General features: G+C 31.2%; 2 protein-coding genes across 4 annotated transcripts; both read right to left on the bottom strand.

The window, feature by feature from the left end:
• Positions 1 to 105: 105 nt before the first annotated feature.
• Positions 106 to 4,414, bottom strand: LOC130442096 (uncharacterized). 3 transcript variants are annotated; one of them, XM_056776130.1, is made up of 6 exons: positions 3,962 to 4,414; positions 3,703 to 3,906; positions 2,443 to 2,562; positions 2,294 to 2,386; positions 1,635 to 1,671; positions 106 to 1,386 (listed from the first exon to the last, which is right to left on the bottom strand). In XM_056776130.1, exons 1-6 carry the CDS (start codon positions 4,151 to 4,153, stop codon positions 896 to 898), a joined length of 1,137 nt encoding a protein of 378 aa, XP_056632108.1. In that variant the 5' UTR covers positions 4,154 to 4,414; the 3' UTR covers positions 106 to 895. The 3 variants fall into 3 exon arrangements, with proteins under 3 accessions (XP_056632108.1, XP_056632109.1, XP_056632110.1); XM_056776131.1 differs by lacking the exon at positions 1,635 to 1,671 and having other exon boundaries at positions 2,317 to 2,386; positions 3,962 to 4,329; XM_056776132.1 differs by lacking the exons at positions 2,294 to 2,386; positions 2,443 to 2,562 and having other exon boundaries at positions 3,962 to 4,329.
• Positions 4,415 to 4,836: 422 nt separating this feature from the next.
• On the bottom strand, positions 4,837 to 7,259 carry LOC130441789 (uncharacterized). Its single transcript, XM_056775577.1, has 4 exons — positions 7,186 to 7,259; positions 6,007 to 6,163; positions 5,686 to 5,942; positions 4,837 to 5,119 (listed from the first exon to the last, which is right to left on the bottom strand). The coding sequence occupies exons 1-4, from the start codon at positions 7,257 to 7,259 to the stop codon at positions 4,837 to 4,839; spliced, it is 771 nt and encodes a 256-aa protein (XP_056631555.1).
• Positions 7,260 to 15,911: the final 8,652 nt, after the last annotated feature.

The raw sequence follows: 15,911 nt of genomic DNA, 5'->3' as shown, positions 1-15,911 counted from the left end.
TCTCGCATGAATATTTTTTTTACTATATAAAAATTGAAAATATAGAACCAGACTTTCCTATAATTTGTAGATATACAAAGGAAAAAAAGGTAAATAAAAATAACATTTTTCTGATGTATGAAAAAGTTTATTAAAAATAAATAAAAACGTTCTTCAAATATGTAGCTATAAAATAAAATTTGTATATTATGAAGAAAAAAAAGACTAAAAATATAAAGTTCACAATTGAGTGTAGATTTTTTTCCAAAAAAATTAAATTATGAAACATGCAGGGAAAATAATGTGTCACATTTTTTCCGAAGCGACTGTACATTAAAAGGCTAAATAGAAATTTCCGTTGATTACAATCAAGAAAACGCCGGCACAAGATGCTTTCTACCACCTGGAGGAAAACCTAAATTCTACGTCGAAGGGACAACCGCGTCACGTTAGAGATCGAGGATTATTTGGAAGATCCACCTCGACCATGTGCTTGTTGTTTTACTTTTACTTACCAACGACTAATTGGCCGCCTCATAGCAACGGCACCCAATTTTTTCTTGTTCTATAGGCTCGAGAAATTGATAGAATAATTTTTGGATACCCTGGACAATATTTCGATACCGTGGTCAACATTTGTATATCGTTGACAACAATCTGATAACCTGGAGGACATTTGGATACCGTAGATAACCTTAAACTGTTAAGAAAAAGTCGCTGAAGGACATCGTCGTTGAATCCTTCCAGGAAAGAATAAAAAGAAATTGTAACATTTGGGTGAATAAATTTTTGAAACTAGGACTTGACACATTACTATCCGGTCACACCCTCTATAAATATATAGTATGTTTTCCAAATAAAAACGATAAATCATTCAATATAATAATTAGGTATCTATATACATATAAAAAATACGTTATTTACAAATTTCTTTGTGACAATTCAAAAATTCCTCGAAAAAGAAACTTTTGGAACACTTATCGCAAATATGATTCGGAAGCCTCGTCAATTTCTTATGGAAAATCCTTATGTGACATTTTATGTTAATTTTATTCTTCTGGCACATCAGGCAATACTTTTTCGAAATATTATTTGGATTTTTTTTCTTGTTAATCCATATATTAGTATCAGACTTGACTTTCCCTTGTTTATTTGGTACGGTACTCGTCGGTTTTTCCGCCGATTTATCCTTATTTTCACGATTTGCCGATACAGATTGTCCGTTCAACCGTTCTTTTTCGCATTTATGTCTTTTGTTGTTAGAAACTTCGGTTTCAGACTGAGATTTTGATGTAATTTGATCGTTATGGTGGTTTGATAATTGGCTTTGTGAATTATTTACAGATTCCTCGGATTTCTTTACAGTTACATAATCGGAAAACGGGTTTTTAACAACATTTTTCCTCTCTAAAACGAAAAAAAAAAATAAAATAACCTAAAAGTGCTAACATAGGGCTTTATAAACCACGCGATTCAATGATTCAACATGTACAGGATGACAAACATATACTTTTCTCAAAATCTGTAAGAGTTATCAAAAAAATGTTAATTACAAAAGTTCTTTGTATTTAAGAGAAGTCCCAGAAGAAGCTTCACGGGATAATAAGAAAAGCAAGACAAAGAGGATTGGAAATAAACGAAAAATTTTTACTTACTTCTTTCTTTTGTGTTCTTAAAAACTGGACTTTTTTCCTAAAAAACGTTACAAATGAACACTACTTTTTAACTGGTTTCTATCTGTACTAATTCAAATATCACAGTTTTAATCGTAAAATCGAATTTACACTTTCGAAAATTCAGAAACATGAAAAAAAACGAATATTTAAAAAAAATTCAACTTCGACAAATCTGTTTCTCCAGCGACTTTTTTCTGTTCTAATACTTCAAGAGGATGCTCGCTGAATAGAAATTGAAACTAATTTTGAGGCTATATACAATTCAAATTCCTTCCATCCAGCATATTCTCCAAATCTGGCTCCCGGCGACTTTGTCCTGTTCTCAAACCCTAAGAGGACGGAGATTGAAAACTATTTTGAGGCTAAAGATATACAGTACTATAAATACGTCTATTTTAGCTCATACTCAAGAGCAAGATTGAGGAGCACGGTATAATTTGAAGAAAACATCACAAATATTCGAGACTGGACCGACTTAAGAAGGGCTGGTAAACTTTTTCCTTAGCAGAGGACCATGGTGATCGTCAACGTTGGGACAAGAAGCATGAAAGAAGAAGAAATATGATATTGAAAAACAATAAAAGATAAAATAAACTAGACAATTTCAAGCCCACATGTCAAATCAATGATTTACTTACAGATTCATTTGATTTTTGTGTACCTTCAATTTTTGTACCACTACTGTTAGTTAAAAAATCATAAGACTCATCTAATGGCCCCAAACTCGTGTTCTAGAAGATATAATACCTCACAGTAATTCAATTATTTATAAAATTATAATACTAACCTCATTTTTTTTCTCTTGGTTAATACTAACGTTTTGTGATTTCGATATATTTTTAATTGTGTTATCGTTCGTTTCAGTTTCATTATCAGAAATTTCTATCAAAGTTTCTTGTTTTTTTACCTATAAAACATTTTCACCAAAACTAATATAAAGTGAACTGTGTCAATGTTCAAGATTTCAAATTTTCAAATCATGTTCATGATATCTCGAAAACTGCTCCCTGATCTATCTGTATAAATTTAAATAAAATGTTTGGTTTTGCTTTGAACTTGAGAGCAATATCTACTTCAGCAGCGAAGATGAAGTTATAATGATGGAAGGAATTATCTCAAGATGATGATTATTTTCATTTTATATACAGAATGACCTCTACCTGTGTATCTAATTGTACAAGAATTATACCACAAGATACTAACACAAAATACATTCACCTAGACATAAAGCTCAGATGAAAAAACCATAACATTATAAAACGCTAACAAATCGACCTTAATTGGTAAAAAATTCAATTTAACACTCAAAAACAAACTCCTACTCTATAAAAGCTGATGCACCATGGTAACTGTCAAACCTAACCCTACATAAAGTCATCATCATGAAATATTTGCTAACCATGAAAACATGGTACTTAATGTACTTATAGAACCATAAGATGGCAAAAGACCACAAAGAAATTGGTGAGAAGACCTACAAACATGTAAAGAGGACTTGGAACTGGAGAAGACCTCATCACACCTTAGTAGCTTATATACTTTAAAACCACCTCATTAGCTTAAAGAACTGTGTGCTGATTGCTAATAGGTAGAAAAAAGGCACTTAACAACAGCTATATTTCAAAACAAAATGTTTTATTGAAATTGAAATGTTTTTGAATAACTTCCAAAAGAAAAATATGAAATTGGGTTCTTCTATATCATTTTTTTTTATAAATCTGCATAGTAACATATAATGATATGAATAAGTTTTGATTTTTCTTACTGTTTTCACTTATTTTTCAATTTTTTCTTGGTATTTCTTAATATTTATCATCATTTTATATACTCATAATCAATAATTAAAATATTTTAAAAGAAACTCATTCAAACGACAGAAATAAATATCAAAAAAACAAATAAAACATGTGAAAAACAATTAGAAGATACAGTGATATCAAAAAAAACTTGAATTGCAACTTTCCCTTAAAAACTCCTGAGTGAGTTATATCACAATGAATTAATATAAAACTATGTACGTACATTAAAATTTGATACTCTTACTTACTTCTATAATAGAATCATCTGTCTCTTCAGTTTTTTCAACTTTACATTTATCTTTGGAATCAGTCTTAAAACTAACCCCTAGAAAATCTATTACTTCCTTAACATCTTCATCGTTTTGTGTAGGATATGTTACTATGCCCCTATACATATACTCTAAAATAATTCGCATTGTTTCCTTGGAATATTGTGTTAACATAACTGTTTTCTAGGAATTGAATAATTTGTAACGTTTTTATTTAATGTAATCATAAAAGTTTTACCTTTTCTCCATTTTGTGATATCAACATGTCGTACAACCTCTTGCTTTGGGTAGCTAATATTAGGGAATGGGTTTTTATTTTTCCATTAGCTAATATTAGTTCGGTATCAACCAATTCTTGATCCATATAAAAATTGAACATTGTGTTATTATATGGTATTTCACCACAAGAATTTAAAGTTAACATGGACATTTTTATTTGATTCAATCAAATGACTTTCAAAGTATAATTTTTTTGGATATCTGTATATTCAAATGTATCTATTAGCAGATAGTATTTCTGTTTACACTTTGCAGCAAAAAATGATACATTTCTCAATAAATAGATTTGATACATTTTTTGTCAATGACATTAAGAAACGAACTGTCAAGCACAGAACATATCCTAAGGGTATGTTCTGTGCTTGACAAATACCATAATTGTATGCTCTGGTATAGCTTCGTTCGAGGAGCTAATTCTGAAAGAGTTTTGGGAGCAATCGAATGCGCACTTTCACACTTATCGAACGGCAATTTTAAAAATGCGCATGCGATCGGTCAGTTTCCGACAGAGTGTAAAGAGAGAAGTGGTTCCTATGTTGTCGAAGTTTTGATTGTTTGAAGTAGCCATGACGCAGCGCTGCTATGTAAATGTGAACGTGGGTAGAGTAGGGATGGAAGTTTTGATATGAAACATTCGATTTAGAATCGGCTAGGGTTACCTGTGATCCAATTAAATTATTTCGTGTTTTTTATATTTATTATGATTAAATTGAAGTTCAAAACAAAATTTTTGACTATTCAATATCCAAATTATATTATCCATGTAATGTAAGTTTTTCCATAATTTAATTGGAATGATTTAAATTACATTTTTAATTGTCCGAGAAATTTATATCAATCACATAACAAATCATTATCGTTTGGAATATCGAAATCATTGAACTGAAGAGATGCGTCATCTATATTATCTGCTCCATCATAATCTTCAATTACAAAATTATCCAATGAGGTGTTTTCGGCGACTTTACGTTTTCCATTACAGTCGCTTTTGTAGATTTCCTTCGATTCTTGAATTTTCACCTTTCGTTGTTTCTTAATACCCAAAATTTTCAATTTTTTCCTTAGGAAACGTTTTAATCTATACGAAATGTCGCCGAAAAAACAAGAAGGGCCGTCCCTAAAATTGAAACAGTTAAACGTATCTACCCCTTAGTTCATAGTCGGTTCACGTAAATTACTTATCAAATCAAAATTAATAAAACTCAAATTAGCTCTTGGACCATATTTTTATAGCTTTATGAGTAAATTTCGTCAAAAAGTGTCATCTAATTTTTAGTCTAATTTTTAAGTTACTAATAAAACAAATTTGTATTTAATTTTACTGAAATTATCTTGGCTTGTTTTATTGAGTACAACTCTGTACAATTCTCAATGATGGGTTCCGTATTTACGTTTGTAAGCCGATTATAATTTTTTGGTTGATTTTTATTTCAAAATAGCGTTTTTTTGGAGAGTTGATGATAATTTAGATACAAAAAATATAACAAAATTGTCAACCCAGTTAACATAGATTAGTAGAAGTATGTTATAAAACTGTATAAAACCAAAATAATTGTATTTTGAAATTGATTTGTGTCATCTGTGTATATGTTACGTATAGGCAACACCATTTACAAGATGTTGTTAGATGAGTTGCGTGCCATTAGGTAAGTATTAAAATTTGATTATTGTAAATAAACTTACTGAAGTGCTCTGAAATCCACGGCTCTGATGGCATGTAGAACAGACAATAGGAAAAATATACTGAGAATATAAATAGCTATAATTTTACACGTCGAACTTTTTATCGATTCGGAAACAGTTTCGAATTGTTGTACGTTTTCAATTTTAGATTCATCAATTTTATCTGCCAGTTTTATCAGTGCCATTTCAGTACCAGTTTCCAATGGAAACCAAAAATCATATAAAATATGCTCCATCAAAAATAGTGCTACTAAAAACTAAACAAAAAAATTCCAAAAAGTTTTTTATTGGTAAAAAAGATTGTAGAATTGTAGAATATACCTCAATCGTGATCTGACTGTATTTATCAAGTTTCCTCAAAGTTTTCGGGTATAACCTCAAATCGTATAGCAGCAAAAGTACAGAAGTCAAAAAAATATATGAAGGCCACATAGATTCGTCGCTAACGCGTGTATATTCTCTGAAAAATTGATATCCGCTGCAAATTAATAGATAACATGTTATCACTGAGAGAAATTTTCCCATAATTTTTCTATAACTTCAAAATAATTTCGGTTTTTGTCGCGATGATTTTGACATTACAAAAAAATTTTCGATTTATCATAATCGAAGATTCACATGAAATTCAATTAACGTATCAACGTCACTATAACATCAAAATATAAACCATAGATATATACGAGTGAGAGAGACCAGTGTTGTATTAGAGCAAATAGGATGTTGCAGAATCAACGCTGGCTTAGAGTGTCAAATGACGTGGCTTAATTCCGACTGGATCGCCATCTAGCTTTAAAACAATAGAAAAAATTCTACATCGGTTAATAGTTTCTTAATCTATAAACATAAAGTGTATATAAATATAAATTATCCCTCATTAAATATTAACGAACGTATCACATATTGTTAAATACCCGATTTGAAAAACTAAACAACGTTTAGTTTCGACGCTGTATTTAAAATGACGTTCAAGTCAAAATTTTATCACGTGATCTAATTTGACGTCGAACGTCAACATGATATTACACCTTAAGACAAACAGTTGATTTTACAGATTATAACCTACAAAATTATGGTTAGGTTAAGTTAGGTACTTATGGAATTTGTGTTAGGGCTGTTAACCCTTAGTGAGATAAGTAGTATAAGGCTTACATGCGCGTGAATTTGGAACCGTTTTATCACCACGTTTTGTCGGTTTTTAGCCCAAATTCGTCGAAAAAAGCTACTTGTTAGATAAATAACTAATTTTTAGAAAACATCAAATACAATTAGGATGAATAATCGCTATCCAAAGAAGTTGTACAATGTCTTGTGATCTACTGCTTGCAGGTGTTGTTTCTGTCAGTTTTTAATCGAAGCTCATCTCGAGATACTTAATATTTGTATCAAAAGCTAGTTTGAGTCCGTTTCTTCCGAGTGATTTTGCTTCTTTTAATAAATGGTACTAGGGTAGTCTTTGAAGGATTTATGTTGCTCATCGGTGTATCCGCAGACTTCAAATACTCCAGTTCATCGACTTTCAAGGTAGTGGCGGTAACCATCATGCTTCTTCCGACTCCTCGAATCATTTCTTTCATCGTTTCCAAAATAAAGAATTTAATTTTTGAGCTGGATCTCTAACAAGTTTGGCGATGAAGTTGAATCTAACGGCATTCGAGGGATGTACTTCCATGTGGAGCCAGCACGAAGCTTTTTCATTAGTTCATTTTTTCGAGTAGAATCGGGTAGATTGATGGATTGATGGCTTAAAGAATTTTACAGTTTATGTGATATTTAGTGCAGTGAAAGTTTGGTAAGCGATCTAATGAGATCACCGCTTTGGGTTTTCAATCTTCTACAGGGTCTGGTAGGATGGTAAGCCTGGAAAATAAGTGTCTAAGTGTCCAGGTATCACTTTTTGAGATCGCCGATTTCTTTGCTTAAACATAGCTGGTAGAGGTCGGCGTATCTTCCACGGCTTCGCAGTATAAACAATAATAATAAATGAATTAATTGATAAAAATATTCGTTTTTGTTAAATGAATCTTATTTAGATGATAGTGAAGATGATCCATCTGACAATAACCCAAATCAAATAACTAATTCTAGGAAGAAGAAGCAACAAATAATTTGATACTGTTCGAGTGTTTTAATAAATTTTTCTCACATAATATTTTATTTCAAAAAATCCGAAGTATAGTACCGTTAGTCATATATGCAATTACTATAATCATCTCCCTCACCATTACCGCCGTTCATTTTAGTTCTTTTTATTCTACTAGATCTTCTTCGTTTTTTGTTTTGTGTCGTTTGTAACTTAGTTCCGTTTAGAGATGTTAAATCATCGGAACATGTACCATTTACCAATTGCCTGATAAGATGATCTTCTACTCTATCAGATATGTCTTCGGTATATTTTGGATTTGTCAATTTTTTTATTTGTCTTTTGATATTACGCTTAACTCTGAAGACGATGTCGTTTATAAAACAATCTATACCTTCGCTGAAAAATAAAATGTATTGATTTACTGTCGCGAGATATTAATTTTGACCTTCTAATCATGAAGATGTTTCCGGCGAGTGTTTGGCAACGTTTCACAGAAATAAATTCAAATTTTCGCGCCGTTTCATAAGCATGGATGAAACGTGGGTCCACTTCACATACACACACACAAAAAAACAATAAAAACAGTGGATTAAAAAGGGAGAAACCGTTCCAAAGAAAGCGAAGACTGTTCCATATGCAAGCAAGGTCATTGCGTCAGTTTTTTTGGGATGCGCGTGGGATAATTTATATTTACTATCTTGAAAATGGTAAAACTATCAACGGCGAATGTTATGCGAACTTATTGCAACGTTCGAGTGAAAAATTCAAGTAAAAACAGCTCCATTTGGAAAGTGTTGTTTCATCAATGCTCCGGCTCACACAGCTATTGGTCAATTTAACCACATCGGATGATTTTCTCTTTCCAGACTGGTAGGTGAAAGGTTTCTCAACAATTAAGAGTTGATATCGGCAGTTTATGACTATTTTGAGAAACTTATTATAAAAAGAGTATCGAACTTATTGAACATCGCTTGAAACTTTCGGGATCTCGAATATCAACTAGTTTTCTGAATGTATTTCACTGTACTCTACGTCGAATGATGTGTATAATTCAAAGAAAATTCATGGAATGCTTTTTGGAAGTTTTGTATATGTTTTTGCTTAGATTCTAGCTATTATAAATCGTTTGTTCAGATGTCTCATTGAATTTTTGTCATTATTTAAACTGCTACTGAAGTAAAAATTTCAGTGCACTTACTCTAAAGCTCTCAAATCAATGGCTCTTGACGCGTGGAGTACAATAATGAGGAAGAAAGCACTAAGCATATAACTAACAACATATCTTGCGATTCTGCTTCTTAATATATTGCATAGAGTATCACAATTCCAATAATTATCGCTCCAAACTAATTCTTCGATAACATCAGCCGATTTTTCCAAAGCGCGCATCACATTCGCTTCTAAGGGAAACCAAAAACCAACTATAATAATTTCAGCTATAAAAGCAGCTATAAACATCTGTAAGATAGTTTAAAAATAATCAAAATATTTTCTTTTTACTTTTTCTAACGAACCATTCTTTTCAGTGTACGTTTTATTTTTTAAATCGATACTTAATATTGAAGAAGGCAAACATGAATATTTCTTACCTCAATAATATTTTGAAATATCGTACCCAACTTTCTCAACGACGCTGGATAAACTTCAAGTTCACAGAGAAGTAAAAATAAAGCCAAAAGAAATAAATACGACGAAACTAAGGGACCGGGGGGCGGTGGGGAGTATTGGAATATTTCATCATTAAATATTATCAGCATAAATCCTATCACCACGCCTGTTAAAGCTACCATTTTGGAAACATTTGAAATATCACAGAGATATTAATTTTTATGGAATAAATCGTTGAGATGACATCTTGTCAATTATATGACAACCTTAATGACAAGTGACACTTTAGACGTAACATTAGTTGAAAATAAAAAAGAAAACTGTTCTCATATTACATAATACGTATCGAGAGGAGAGAGAGAAATTGGAAAAGGTATCCATATGTATAATACTGATAAATAATCAATCAAAAAACTTCCAGAATGGCGTTGATGTAAACAAGGGGGTAGACAATTTGATAAAATCTTTGATGCAAAGAATTCACCCTGATGCTAATATGGCGCCACCTTTGTTTAACATATTTCGACAGACATTTTTCATAAACATCAATCTTTCATAGTAAATATTTATAATGCTTAATAAAATTATAAAGTTTTATTTTAATTATGATTCTTAATATAGATTATTGTGAATATAACTAGGTCGTAATATTATATTGTCTTCCTTTATAATGGAAAAAAGTTCGAGTGAATGAAATGTGTCATAAGGGCACAGGGTAATTAATTTTATGTCAGTAGTTGATGACGTAGGGTAGCGATATAAGTATTGACTATACCGGGTGGTGAATAAAACTAGATCCCTCAATTTTTAATTTATTATAATTATCAAGCATTTGTTGAGAATGGAAACTATGGAAATTATTTAATTATAACTTATATATATGAAAAAAAATTCAGCTTTTAAGTTGAAATTCAATATTTTGATAAAGACTTAGAGAAAAATCGAAACGTCAATTTAATCTATCTTTCAAAAATTATCAAAATAACTAATTTTGAAGCAGAAGAGACGTAAAATCAACTTTATATATACGTTAATATCGTAGACATCTTGTCGTCTTTTCCTAACTTGATATGTAATGGTAGTAATATTATTTTTTTTTCAATTTACTCGTAATTGTAGCTTATTTTGATAAATTTATTAATTCACTGAACTTATTTCGACCAAATGTCTCCCCTTCATACCTTATAGATTGTAAATTTGGCAACATCAAACTTCTGCGAGACCAAGACTTCTACTATAGACTGAATACTTAAGAAATACCCACATTAGATTGCAATTGAAACTTTTAGCGTTGTCGATCAAGAGCTAAAGTTAGTTTAGCTTACGTAGCTGCGTGTAGTTGTGTGCTAACCTAAGTGAACTATGTTAAGATGGGTTAGTTCCGTTTCTAAAGGTGATATCAGACGGTTCATTCGGATGAATGAACACTCAAGTGAATGTTCTCTTTTTTTTTCATTCCACGCTCACAAGATACACCCAAAATGATAAAAAAATGAATATATCGTCAAACAAACTCGAGTGAACGTTCTTTTCGTGTCAATACGTTTCATTTTTCGTTCATTCGGAGTGCGAGTGATTGATGCCGAATGCCGAAATCAAACATCGCTGGATTGGTTCACTAATAAATCATTTATCACTTTATGATAACTGAGCCAAGTTGTTGGTTCCCATTCAATGATCCAGTACTAAATTCATAATTTTACTAATCTTCAATCAAGTTTATTCATTCAATTCTTGTGATTTTACTTTAAAAATACTGTAATTATGTTAAACAAAATGATAAAGATGATTTGAATTGGAACTCCACATACAAGAAGCAACTGATTATAATTAGCTGGTGGACACACAACTTACTTCTAGCTTAGCTCCTGTTAGTTTAGTTGAATTTGCTTAGCTTAGCTTAGACGTAGCTCAGTTCTTGGTTGACAAGTCCGGAATTTGTTTTTATCTTCCCTTATTTAAGTTCCAAGAAGCTTCCAACTAAGAAGCAATTCTAGTCCAATGTTCTTGCAATATCTCAAATAATATGAGAGGACTCAGATCAAAGATTCATTTAAATAGTAGAGAGTTGTCTACAACCCATTCGTACAGATTGTTCTAGAAGGTTAGAGCTGTAGATGTTTGGATAGATTCGACTCAAGAAAGTCAATATATATTACTTATAATTTTGTGATAAGAGTAAGAAACAAATATCGTGGAAACTATAGAAAGATGAGATGATGTTTGATAAAACAGTTAATGAAATAAACTAAAACCGACTGAAGTAATGCTGACTTGAAAATTCCTCGAGTTATAGCAAATTTTAAATTAGATTTAGTTTTAAAAACCGGGATGTTACGGAAAATATATTTGTCTTATTATCACCCGGTATTTCAACTTCAATTTACTGCCGAAAGGACGGTTTCCATGACGACAGAGTGCTTTTCAGAAGCAACAAGTAACCTAGTTCAGAAGCGAATTAAATCAAGTGTTCTCTCGAGATTCGCACACAATTTCATCCAGAATAATAGTCGAGAAATTCTTTTCTGATTTACATTTTTTTTTTTTCGGTATCAATTTTCGTTTGCTATTTGGATTAGGACACATACTCTGAACTAACTCGAATCATGAATGTATAAGGATACAAGGATTGATATTAATGGTGGAACACATATTTTTTTTCACTCTATTACTCTTGACGACGAGTTGTAAGTCAATAATTTGTACCATACGAACATGAATTCTTTTTAAAAGTTTCTAAAAATTCGGTGTACTTGGAAATATGGAACCAGATATCTATGTTCAATGGTATCAGAGAGCCCACAACTCACCAAAAAACATATTGCGAAACATCCTGTTAAACCTTCATGCTATGTATGAATGTTTGGCAACCCCAGAGCTGATTATCAAATTATAGCATGAAGATTGGCTGAAATAGAACAACTACGAGTGACTTTAATGTTGGTACGAACATTATTGATGTTGATAACAAGCTTGCGGTATTGCCTGGTGTTTGAAATGATGCAATGTCTCCTTTCAAAGGATGATTGATAATGCAAATCCAAATCAAACTTTGCTTTTCGACTTATTTCTGTCTGAGCTTTTATCTCGCAATTTAACGAAATTGCTTTCGAGTATCTTTCCTTATCTTTTGCATCCCCATTTGACTGCCCGATACTTTGCCTGTTTAATAGTATAAAAAGAATTATACATACCGTAACTGGTCAAATTATTAGACGCATTGCAAAATTTCATGTAAAATATTACTTACCGAGTGATATTGTACCGTTTTATTGTTTTAAATTGCATTGTTTTTTATTTTTATATTATCTAATAAACGACAATGATTTAGAAAAACAAATATTTATTTGAGTCATCTTCATCCGGTATCAAAGCTTTACTTCTGAGCGGCATGCTTTCAATGCAAGACTGTATTGTATCCTGTATTTGAGGATGATGATTCCACAAATGAATAATCTTATCTAAAAGCTGGATTTTGTTGGTAATTACATCCTTAGTTACTTCTCCTTTTATTAGCTCCCACACATTTTCAATCGGATTCATATCGGGACTATTACCCGGCCAATCCAACAGAGGGATATTATTTTCTTCTGCCAGCTTTAACAGACCGAGCAATGTGGCAGGGAGCTTCATCTTGCACGAAAGTGGATGGTTTTCCATTTGGAAATCATTCTCTGAGCTGCGGAATCAAGTGATTTTCTAATACTTCTTCGTACTTCATTATTTCTCTTATATCCCTTGTAGTACCAGTTTCATTAAAAAAAAACTCGTAATCTGTGAATAGAGAAATTAGTTAAAAATCACATTTTGATGTGAATATATATATATATATATATATGTTGTAATTATTCTTAAATGTGATTTTACTAAGGTCAAACTTTAAATTAGAGTTTGTGTCGATTCTAATTGATCTTGATAAAATTTTAAAATAATAATGACCTAGTTTCGATGCTTTCTACTGTTTTTATTCAAGGGTAATAAGCGTTTAAATGTACATATTTTACCAATTCAAATAATATTCACTACTAAATTGTTATTACTCAACATTCCAACAATTTTACAATAAATTTTATCTATATCGTTAACGTTGTTAATTGCTTTTTTAAAATTTCTATATATTCGTCAGGTATATGCTATATTTTTATTAATATATTTCATAAAAATCCTAAAAATACGACGTGACATGAGTAATTTTAGTAATTTAATCGATTTAACATGCGAACTATACATAAACACATCGTAAAAGCAATTAAGGTTTACAAATATGACGAGATTGACGTTAGGGTTTTTGGTGCTTTTTGTCGATTCTAAAAAGGCATACAACATAGTAAACAAGACTAAAAAGAGGATCGAATTAATCAAAAACAGGCAATAGAAAGCTATAGTTCGAAATTTCATAAAAAATAAGTTCTACAAGGTATTTGACAAAAATTATTTGTCGGTGTTAACTTTGGTGGGCTCGTTATTCATTATCCACAAATATAAATATCTGGAATGGTCATCAAAATCATCATTCAACTCATCTGAGTCGATTGTTCGATATAAGCCTCCTGCATTTAAATCAATTTGTATCGATTCTGTGCGGTTTTCATCCGGTTTCATTGTAATATATGTAAATGACATTTATCACAGTTGGTTATTCGAAACTCAATTTCTAAAAGGAAGTCCCAGTATGGATCTTAGTGAGCAAGATTTCTTCTCTTCATACTTAAATTACGAAGTGTGATTGTACAATATTCTAAAATCTGAAAGACTACAAAAAAAAATGAGTTTTGGATGGCCCTGATACGGCATTCTTTTTCTTTGAAAGGCTAGTGTTGGGATGTCTTCTGAATAAGGTTGTTTCGCGTGAAATATAACAGAAATTGGTTGTTTTGGTGTGAAAATATCTAGTTGAAACAAACAATTTTAACCGAGTAGATTTAGTTATGAATACAGCAACTGCTGCAGCCTTTGTATGGTGAACTAGTTTAGTAGACTCTACAATAAAAAATATCTCATTTCTGGTCATTATTATTTTACGGAATAGAGTCCATATTGATCAAGGCTGCTAAACTGTTTGCTCTACAAATCTGTTTAACTACGCACGTTAGATAAATTTCAGTATAAATATCACTAAAGGATCCAGGAATTCCCCCTTAAACTGGCATGATATTAACCAATGCACTTTTTTTAATAATAAGTTTCAATGAGGTATCGTAAATCGTAAAAATAAATCGTAAATTCCCGGTTTAGGGGGTACTGAAATTTATAGTTATTTAGTTTTTTTTTCAAATTACCCTACAAAGATGCCGAATGCTCCTTGATGGAGGCTAAATTCAGAAATATCTACGGAATTGTTTGTTTAAATTTAAATAATTTTACTGAAGATTCACAATACTAAATAATATTAGGAATGGGCATCAAAGAAACAATTTTTTTCACAATAAAACAGAAAATCAGTTATCACGATTTTTTCTTACCATAATTGCATAATATTATGAAGATCTGATAATTTATCGTATTAAAAAAAACACTATAACAAAAAAAAACAAATTACCTTTCCAGAAAACGCCATTTTATTGACGAAATGTAAACCATTGAAAGTTTTTGTTGATAAATTTTGTTATAATTTCACAGTGTGACCCACCATATTCACAATAAAAGTTCGTTGTCCTGAAAAAAAGAACCAATATCCAAATGTTGGGATCATATACGATACAACGTCCGTTTTAGAGGTTAGGGCTGCCATAAATGAACTACCGTTTCTTTTATTATTAATGCTGTTTTGTATTGACCATAGTAAACGACGGGAAGTAATATCTGAGAATTATAGAAAATTCCACAATTCATTCTGATTGATGAAATCGAAGTTGGGATGAAGCACAGCTTTTTGGTTGAAGAATATCTGGCGATAAATGAGATGCAAGTATAGGGCGATCTTATGAGACACTTGAAGAAAAAGAAGATTAAGTTAAAATCCAAAATATATGATTCAATCTTTTTGGTTATCTCCTGTAGTTAATATGAATTTTCGGTCTGATTTTTTTAACTGTTTTGTTATAGCTCTGTATTTATTGCATGAATCATGTCGCGGTATTTATAAACAAGTTTTGGTTGACTTTCATTATATTGGGAATTCCCTTCGAATAAATCCAGTTTCTTACGACGCAGATGGGATTTTATATTACGTCTATAGATGATTGCAGGTTTGTATTTATGCAATATACAGTGCTTTTCAGATAAAAGTATCCACCTTTAATAACTTTTGTAATACTGGTATTTAGAAAAAATCCAAAAACACGCCAATTTATGTTGGAAGGGGCAAGCATTTTGGCTTATTTAAAGTTACTGGAAAAGCCACCCCCTCACCAATAGCAGCATCCCCTTAATTTGTTTAAATTACTTGTCATATTTTTTATGTAAAATTTGGATACTCCTCTTTGAGCTGATTTCAAAAATGTATAATACTTGTAGGTTAAAGTGGTTAGTTTATGAGATAAACAATTTTTCTTTTAAGAGCACAAATTTTACTTATTATTTACTTTTACCTTAT

This window comes from Diorhabda sublineata, chromosome 3, assembly GCF_026230105.1.
Source record: "Diorhabda sublineata isolate icDioSubl1.1 chromosome 3, icDioSubl1.1, whole genome shotgun sequence".
NCBI classification, from domain to species: domain Eukaryota; kingdom Metazoa; phylum Arthropoda; class Insecta; order Coleoptera; family Chrysomelidae; genus Diorhabda; species Diorhabda sublineata.
This window is presented reverse-complemented; position numbering and strand designations above follow the sequence as displayed.